At 37.7% G+C, this 10,167-nt stretch overlaps 1 protein-coding gene across 1 annotated transcript; it reads left to right on the top strand.

Moving 5' to 3' along the window:
* Positions 1–6,837: 6,837 nt before the first annotated feature.
* On the top strand, positions 6,838–8,490 carry LOC117335243. Its single transcript, XM_033895245.1, has one exon. It carries the CDS (start codon positions 6,866–6,868, stop codon positions 8,015–8,017), a length of 1,152 nt encoding a protein of 383 aa, XP_033751136.1. The 5' UTR covers positions 6,838–6,865; the 3' UTR covers positions 8,018–8,490.
* Positions 8,491–10,167: the final 1,677 nt, after the last annotated feature.

Below are 10,167 nucleotides of genomic sequence, written 5' to 3'. Positions count from 1 at the left end.
TTCATACATCAAGTTGATGTACATGAATCTCGCCAATAACAGAATTCTTGGAGAAACTTTAAAGACAAACATGTCACCCCAGCTGTACTTCTTGTAACCCCGGTCCAGGAAAATATTGGATGTTGGATCAGGCTTTCAAATTAATCACTTTTTATACTGAAATCAAATAAAAATTGTTTCAGAAATCAATCTGCAGGAGATAGATGGCACCAATAAGCGTACATGCTATTTAAGGATCAAATTCAGAGAAGATAAGTGTTCAATATGCCTCAATAAAATAGAGCTTGGACACGCCTCGTGACAATTCATGACGAAATGGCACTCTAAATGTATACCCAAGTCATCAGTTGTCGCACGATTAGTGACCATTTTCAAACAGCATCGCACAGTGACTTGGTGAAGCTCAAAAACGATTGAACTCCCTTTATTGATTTCTAACAACATAAACAAGCATAGGTTCCATATAGATATCGGAGTCCGCCCACTGTCTTAATGGTCAACAAAAATAGGGCAGTTGATTTATGTCTACGTACGCGTGCTACACGATTGATTCTCTACACTGGTCATCCCAATTACACGTACCTGCCATCTTTCGCCGAATAATCGTTCGATAACTGATTCAATGACATTTTTCGTGTGTTAACTCTCATAAGGTGTATTGGAAAAACCTTGCCGAAATTGCGATCACCTTTTTTTTCTTTTCTTTTTTTAATTTCTTTTTTTTCTTATTCATATATATTGTTGTTGTTGTTTGTTTGTTTTTCGTTGCCTACACTGCTTTGTTGACAACTAATTACTGCACTACTTAGACATTTTCGTTTTTCTTACGTTTCTCTCTATTTGTCCTTACTATGCATTGGTTTCCCGTTGCGTTTTCCCCAGACACCCGCCAGCCTATGACAATGGCTGATACGAGGATGATAAATGACGAGCAAGCTAAACAATAGGAACGATATACATTTTAAACATCCATATTCATGGCCAATTTAAATAGTGTCTAAATTGCTCCTTTAAACAGTGCAGCCATTTATGTGACTATATTACGGGGAGTGGTATTGTTATGATGCGACGTGCACATTTGCCTGATTTTAAAGAATTTAATTTGTCGATAATACTGCCCATATCTCCTGGACTTATTGTCACACACGCGCGTGAGCCGAATTATCTGTTTTAACACTGCCATTAACAAGTTCATTAAATATTTACTGATTTATGTTCTGTGGTCATTTTAGTAGAATCCAATTTCCAAACAAACTCATCGTAATGTTCAAAACAACAAATCTCCTAATTTAAAAGAGCAATTGTTTTAATTAAAGTACAAAACCAGATATCACAGATTTCAAATAATCAGAATAGAAGTCAATTTTATTTACTTTCTTTACTTGATAATGCTAAAACGGGTCAGGTAATCCCTAAGAGAACTTTTATCCGCGAACTTTTCTTTATGTTGAAATGATTCACACGTCCTACGACAACATCATGAAAATTGTGATAATGCAAATGTAAACTTTATTTATTTTACAACACTTGCGAAACAATTTATATAATCTTATATTAATCACGTTTGTTGGCCCGGATGGAGGAGCGCGAGGAGTCTTACTGTGGGAGGAAGCCGGGGTACCCGGGGAAAACCCACGTGGTCGGGCAGGTGACCCTATACCTTTTCACGTCCGATTGGGCAATCGAACTCCGGTCGCCTAGGTGAAATGGTTTAAGGGAAAATTCTTAATTGCCTACAACAAGGGTATGTGGTGTACCGCCTTAGTTGAATCTACTTAGACCCGTCATTTCAACTGGCTGGCATATTAATGTATTTAATTATTTTTGAATGAAGTGTGTGCGGGGGGGGGGGGGGGGGGGGGGCATCAGCTTATAATGAACAGCGAGGGTTATCAGTTTTTACTGAATTTTAATCTGGCCCCTCAAAATGTCTGAAAAAGTGCTGTACAATACCCGCATGTCCCTGTGGGTTGTATTGAAAGTGGTGGGATGGATGTATTTCACACTCGCTCGAGCAATGTCTAGCCCAAGGATACAGTCGACCAGGCGATATCTGGTTCATCATGGAGGAACAGGGAATCGATGTAACGACAGCAGACTTGACATAGCGGCTTAAATTAATTTCGGCCCCCCCCCCCCCCCCCCCCCCCCCCCCCCCCCCCCCCCCCTTATATTCGTTTACGTAAGCTCTGTCGTTCTGAAAAGAACGAAGGCAAAGCCAAAACATGACATCGATAAGTTTCACAAGCACAGTTACACAAATGTAAGTATTAAACTGTTCTCCGATTAAAAAATAGCAAGTAAATCATATACATATAATATATATTTCCAGTGCTGTTTTTAGTAACAGTGACCCTGACCTTGACCTATGCAATTTTTGAACTCCTACTACGCATCTGCATTACAGTTTACCATCGTGTGAAATATCAGAGAATTTGTCGTTCTATAATGGTCTTATATGATGTATTTTGACATTTTATACTCAGTCCTATTTTTCGCAACAGTGACATTGGCCTTGACCTTGACCTTATGATTTTAGGGGATGAACGCGCTGATTCAATCGGATATAATTGTCTCATTTTCAAAGAACGAATAAACAAGAAATATCTTTAAAAAAGATAAACGGCATAGTTTAAATGCTGGTGTTTGTAATATAGAACTGCTGGTGAAATAAATGAACGAGCTAATGTGTTTCAGCACAGATAACAAAATGATATCAGCTTGAATCATTTTGGTGATAATACCATGCGCGTTATTTTGTACGTGTATGCAGAAATGAAATGAGGGGTGAATGAATACCGTATTATGATATACAGTTAAGTGTTTGGACAATTTACGTCCGTCATTTAACGATGTCCGAATAGTTACGTTGTCCTGTTTTCTTGAAACGACGAGCCTTGTACAGCATTTAGAATAATAATTTGTGTTGACTTTACCTTATTTTGCACGCTTGGAACACGTTTACATAATGTCCGAATAACCATAGTTCATTGGGCAAAGCAATACCTTTCCTTGCATTTAAGTCGCGTTACCGTAACATGACGCTTTGGGATGATCATTGCGACAATGGATGATATTTTCATGACGGTATGTGTAAGTAAAATACATTTATATATAAAAGTACAGTTGTAATTATAAAAGTTCCAGTAAAGTCGAATTACAATTTAATATAAATGAATCTTTCAACTGTACCGGTGGTCATAACATAGCACGACATGTGTTCTAGAGTTAAGTTAAAAGTTTGAATTATAACGATTATCATTTTATTACATTTTTACCAGTGAAATATCAAAAATTATTCATTCTATAAAAGTGATATTTTTCACTAGTGAAAATTATCATTTTTGCAAACATGGCCGCGTCCGGATCAGGGTACGGGAGAAAGTACAAACGAATAAGGGCAAAGCTCATTTTAAACTTATCGAAACACCTTTAAGTCTATATTAAGTTTTTAAGTCTATATTAGTATATATATCTGGCATCTTTTTGATTTGACACCTAATTTTGAAATTATTTGGATTTATTTTCATTTTCCCCATATTTTGTGTAAACCGTTGGATATCAAAACTAAGTTTTGTGTGCTATTTAGAATTTGCTTCAACCTCTCATATATACATATATCTTGCAAATTTTGTATATAAAATACATAAATTTGGCATTGATCTTTTATGTCCTGAATGCTCTAAAATGTTAGCGTAAGCATTTTGCAATTCTGACAACCACCGGGCAGCTTTGTTACATCAGGTGTACCATTTTGACTTGTTTCTGATGCTGATGGTTCCTGCGGGGCGAGCTGAAATTTCTTCCAAAGAAACAGGTCTTCGGATTTTTCTTTGTCCCACTGTAACCGACCGATTGATTGCGTTCCCTACCACGTAATGACTAGTTATATCAATTAGTGGGTTTGACCAGAACCACCCCCTAGGGACAGCATTCATAGTTTGCGTATAGATAAGCTCATATAAATAACAGAGTTTTTTTTTCTTTGTTTTTTGTTGTTTTTTTGTTTTTGTTTTTGTTTTATTTTGTGCGTGTGTTTTTTTTTTGTTTTTTTTAACTGATGTGTACGCAACTGCGTATTTGCGTATAGGCAGCTACGTGCCTGAATACGACTGTATTTCAATCAGAATTATAATTTTATCAATGTGTCATTTGAAAAGATGTATCCACTTATTCAGCTTGCATTCAATCTTAACTTTGTTCCGTTTTTAACTGCATATCTGCATTTTGCATTTACCGCTACATTGACCAATCACATACTTCATCTTGACCAGTAACGCCACCTGTCGCGTCATTTCCGGGGACAAAAGAATATCATACGGCTATGCCGAAAAATGTAATCTGATATGCTCTACGTGTTCTATCTTCTGTCCGGGTATACCTTCGGATTACCGGTACCAAACATATCGTTTCCGTCAAAACACTGCCACAACATAATACAGGCCGGATATTGACTGACCGTTTAAGCCATTCTAGCAGAGCACTGACCCATCTTACCAAGAAGCTGGTGACCAGCGCGTGCTAGAGCTCAGAAGTGCTGTCACTCCCTTGACAGATAGCGGAACAAACGTCCCCAGTTGGTGTAAAGTGTCGGCTTGCTAACGGACTTGATAGGGGATGAGGGAGGGGGATGAGGGGGGGAGGGGGGATGGGGGGAGCGATGGAGGGAAGCCGGATTTCCCCCAGCATTGCCACCCGGAAATAAGTCTTATGGCTGTCTCGTTTGCAATCGATTTTGTTACATTTTTTTTGTAGGAATATTCACGGTACACAAAATTATTGTTTTATTGACTTTTCCAAAGTGTCTTCGAACAAGTTACTTCGTGCATAGGTCTTCTTGCCAACAGACGATTTGGGGATCGTCTCGGTATACAAAACACACGTGTTGGGGGTCATCTTACGATGTATTTTCGAATCTTGAAAAAATTACACCGACTCACTGAGAAAAAAATGAAGATGAACAAGCACTGTGATTAATGTAATGTTGAAAACGCGATCAGACGGTTAATAGATGCTGTAATTGATACAATTCTGTTAACATGATTGGGCGTTAAATATATTCTATAATTAAAACGACACTGATAACACAATTGGTCGCTGGATATGTGCTGTAATCGATACAATACTAATAACATGATTGGGTGTTGATAGGTGCTGTAATTAACACAATAGCGATAACGTGATTGGTTATTAGCAAGTGAATATTTGTATCTTGTTTTAAAAGTTTAAAGAGTTGTCTTTCCTTACCCATACAAAAATGTCACTACATGATCGTACCAAGTTTAACTGTAGCCTAACGTATGGTATATATCTTAAAACGATCACCATTGAAACAATTGCGATATTGCTATTAAAGTTGCATGGGTGTTTTTGCTTGAAACATGTTTATGTGTTCAAATAAACATAACTCATGCTTAAATAGCATATATATAATACAAATGTTATTTTGATGTACCCAACCCGATATTGAATTCAATGTAAAATAAAACACAGGACATTAAGGGCACAGAACTAAGCAATGATAAAAAATACGAAAGTTTGAAAAGGCTTTCGTCACGTATTAATCGACAAATTAAGATAAAAGTTTAGAAGCTCGAACTGTATTTTCCTCAGAAAAATCGCCATGGTTTTGTGTATAAGAATTGGTAAAAAAATTATTTTTAATTTGGTAAGTTATTACTAAGATCAGTTAAATTGCATTATTACGTGTGGGGTTTTTTTAATTTCAAAATGGTCACTTTATACTGTGACATTTGCTTTGTAAATCATTTAATCTGTGCATTGAATGAGACAAGCTCTTGTATTGACTGTGACAAACACACAATGAGTTAAATGTGGCAGGAGTAGCCTCCCCTTACTTTGTATGGCTTCTCACGAACAGCTTTACATACTCGTTGCATGTGCGTAAAATGTTTTGTTTATTGTTTACCTACTCACGTAGTATTTGCGTTTAAATTATCACAAATCTGTTGACATGTTTAAATGTATAATAAGAGAATATTAACCATGTTTGCATGTAAATACATAGATGATGCATTTGAAAACAAATTGCAAGTTTTGCGAAATCACTTTGTTTTTGTCAAAATTCAACTTACTAAGAAAAAGAAAGAAAAAAAGAGCTTTGTTCCGATTTGCGTCTGTACTTTTGGATCAAATCGGTTCTGACATTATGCGCGGCGGGAATTTGCACCAGTTTTTATTGATTTATTTATTATTTATTGATTTGCTTATTTTTCCCCCTTATATATGTATAGACACACAATTGTCCATCATCTAATTGTGGTGGAAGAGGCTAGGCTGAGCGTAAATGTTTAGAGTGTCCGCCTAGAGCTCGGAGGTCCCAGGTTCGAGTCCTGGAGCGGTCGTTGCAAATTCGGACAATTTAAACATTTTTTGTTTCGTTACCCGTCCCACACAGCTACCCGGGTGGGAGGCCTTCGTACCTGTCTGGTCAATGAAGCCGGACTGTCCGTCCCAAGGCATCCCAGTGGGAAGGGCCTCCTACCTGTCTGGTCAGTTAATTTTTTCGTGTATAAAAATATTGGATGATCTGTTTATATAAAATATCTCTCTAATCTACCAGATCTTCACTTACACATTGCAATCATTACCACGGTATGTGTGACTTTGTACCTAGATATCAAGTCAAGTCAAATTCAGAGTAAACTGTCTGAAAGATAGTTATAACACACGAACGCGTCCTATATACCCCTACATATGTACATGTCGCAATAAATTATCTACATGTATATATAAATATGATAAATGATCAGATTATCTGATGATAGACAGATTACACGTGAGGTGTGGCAAAGTTATTCGCCATTCATCGCAATATAGACGAAGACGTACGTGTGCACGCGCTATGGCGGATTTGACACGATCGGAAAGGTGTATCGAGGATATACGGAAAGCTGCCGACAGGGTTTGTTCCGAGACTTACAAACTCCGGGACTCCATGATTGCTCGTGTAAGGTGCCAAATTGAAAGTGAAAACAGTATATGTAATGGGGATTCAAGGACAGGTGTCGAAGTCAGTGGTAGTGATAGCAGTGGGCTATTGTTCTTCCAACCTGGCGATATCGACACTCAGAAAATCCAGGAAATACTTGGACGGCTTGAGGCCGAGGGGGACCCCGTGAAAAACGCACAGTTATGGAAAATGTCTTCACTCCGTAATAACACCAGATCCGTTGATGTCCTAATGTCAACATCCGAAGAACGAGCATGGTTGTGTGACGATCATATGAACCTATGTTTAGTCGACATTTACGGGAAGACAGTGGTGAAACGGAAGATTAACCATATTCCAGAAACCATCGCGATCTCCGACAGTGGGGATATATACTATTCGTCCTACAGGGAAATGGCTGTCAAAAAACTGGACGTATCTGGGAAGGTAGGATACGTATTGAATACCTCGCCGTTACACCCCTTGGGACTATGCCTCACTAATGGAGGCAGCCTGCTTGTGTGTGTCGTTGACAAGTTTGACTTCGTGACCGGCAAGGATAAACCGAAAGATATTCTCAAGGTGGAATTGGACAGCGGTGTTGTCACGTCTGTCAAGTTTAAGGATGAAGACGAAATGCTGACCGGTCCGTACCGTATTCTGGAGAATATAAATGGAGACATTATACTCGTTGATGGACTATCGGAAACTGCTGGGCGCCTCGTAGTGTTTAACGATATCGGGGGAGTGAAGTTTACATACCACGGCGAAAACTCAGAAAATGGTGATATTTTCTGTCCAACAAACATGTGCATTGATTATAAAGGCAATATTTTTGTAGTTGACGGTGAGTCGCATTGTATCCATGTTTTAAACAGTTCCGGAAAATTACAGAGGAAGATCGCCCCAGATGAAATCGGAGGGAGTGAAGCGACTGTTCTGAGTATTGGACGGGACGAGTTGATGTGGGTCGGACATGCTAATGGCGAGGTCACTGTGTTCAGATATGGACGATCTAAACGAGTAATGTCGCGCAAATTAAATGAAAAAGAAACTTTTTTCTGATCACAGCAAACCATGAATTTCGTAAAACGTACATACTATGGTATATAGATTCAGATATTGTCAACACTTTTTGTTGACAAGGTCAATGCCACCGTGTTCAATAAATGATTTTCAATTTTTAGAATGAAAACAAACAATATATATTTTAAACGACCAAACAATGTTATGTATATGTAGTTAACAAACATAACTTCATATCCGAGTCCGATAGGTGGCGAGCTAAGTGATTGACTTGACATACATCATTGCTCTTTGTACTCTACTTTCTGCATATATAAGCCAGTAGTGTTTTTTATACCATGGAGTGTTTTGATTTTTTTACATTGTCTTTGCTAGTCAGAAATCGATTGTGACGTCATAATGTATACAATGACATGACGTCACGAATTTTGATGGGCGTAACAGAATGGTTGTCTCCGCTTGAATAAGTCCTTCCAATTTTGACATTAAAACCTGTCAATCTGAGTTATGTAATAAACAGTATCTTAGATTTGTTGTCATTTCATATCCGATTTGAAGCTTTAATTTGTATTCGCCAGAATTTCGCCAAACCTAGCAAAAAAATAATAACTTATACGATACGTACACATCCGAAGAAACTTATATGAATTTCCTGTCGCAGTTGTACTGTAGTTAATATTCATTATATGTGTGCAATTCGCATCCATGTATTTATATACATTGCGATCCAGGTATTCACATCATCTAATAGACAACTTGTCACTTTGGTCATGTCAATGTATCTGGCCGACCATCACTGCGCCATTGAAACGTCCTTTTTAAGAACGCCGATGTGGCGCAGCGGTATAAGCTGCGGGTATTTCTGGCTAGGCGATTGGGTGCCGTAAATCGTTAGTTCGAGGCTCGGTGTGGGCACGAGTCATAAAGTAGTCTTCCTTTATCATTTGTGTTACTTATGTATATACATTAACTCCAATATCGATGCATTTTCTCAGTGTTTATCATAGATGAATTAAATGTTATTCGTACATGTAAACCGTATAACTTTCCCGATAATGCAATCAGGACTTAAAATCTTTGTGATCGGATTCAGGTAATACATGTACGTACATGTATTATCAGTGACGTACATACTTGTACGCGTCCCCGGTATGATTCAACTGCTCTGGTAAAATGTTATTTTGTATATTGGACATACAGACATCTCGTTACTATCTATATTGTATTTGATCCATATTGCTGAACAGAGACAACCACGATATATACTGTCAAACCTGTTATAAAGGACACCTCTATATAAAGGACACGTGTCTATAAAGGACAGACTCATCAGACCCACACATTGCAATTCACTACATACCTCTGTATAAAGGACCCGCCCCTTGGGTGGCCTTTATAGACAGGTTTGACTGTAGTTCATAGAAAACAGTAATCTTAAGCGAAATACCATGGATGAAATAACACCAATGAATAGAGCACATATCCGTGATTTTCGATATACTTTGACATAATATACGAACCACAGGGCTTTATGTTTAATTCCAGAGAAAAAAATACTGGCGAGTCTTTGATATAAGTATTCATTCCGGTTTCATCACAATATCAGTACTTAGACTGTTACTATCTTTTCGTGAAACTGAGTAAGCCTCGGTTCTGACCCCAAATTCTCGGGTAGAATTTCCGTATCCCACATACCTACATATGATGGACTATATCAATCTTTTCCGAGAAACGGAGACAGCTTGTGTATGTTATCTCTCTCTATATATAGTGCAAATAAGGTGTGCTCTTTGACCTTGAATCCGTGCATTAGTTATCAGCTGCCGATCATCACAGTCCACTTGTACATGTGTGTATGTACCCACACATTAACTCCAAATGTGAGTAGAGGGAGATAACTCTATCATTGTAATTCACCTAAGTCGTGTTCGTTATTTTATTTAGAAATATATGTAAACAACATTGCGAAACTTGAAATAAATCTGTGTAATTTTCAATTTTACACAATACATTAGCTTTTAATGTAATTATTTATATATTTTTATTTTTTTCTTATTTCTCATTTTCTCATCAATAGGTAGTTGGTAGATATAGGTACAATTAGGGATGTATTTATACACATACAATAATGTAATTATATCTCACTGTTCGTGGTGGAATAGACTGACAGTAATTTTACATCAGAGGTA

This window comes from Pecten maximus, chromosome 9, assembly GCF_902652985.1.
Source record: "Pecten maximus chromosome 9, xPecMax1.1, whole genome shotgun sequence".
NCBI classification, from domain to species: Eukaryota; Metazoa; Mollusca; class Bivalvia; order Pectinida; family Pectinidae; genus Pecten; species Pecten maximus.
The sequence above is the reverse complement of the archived record's forward strand: the minus strand, read 5'-3'. Positions and strand labels throughout refer to the sequence as shown.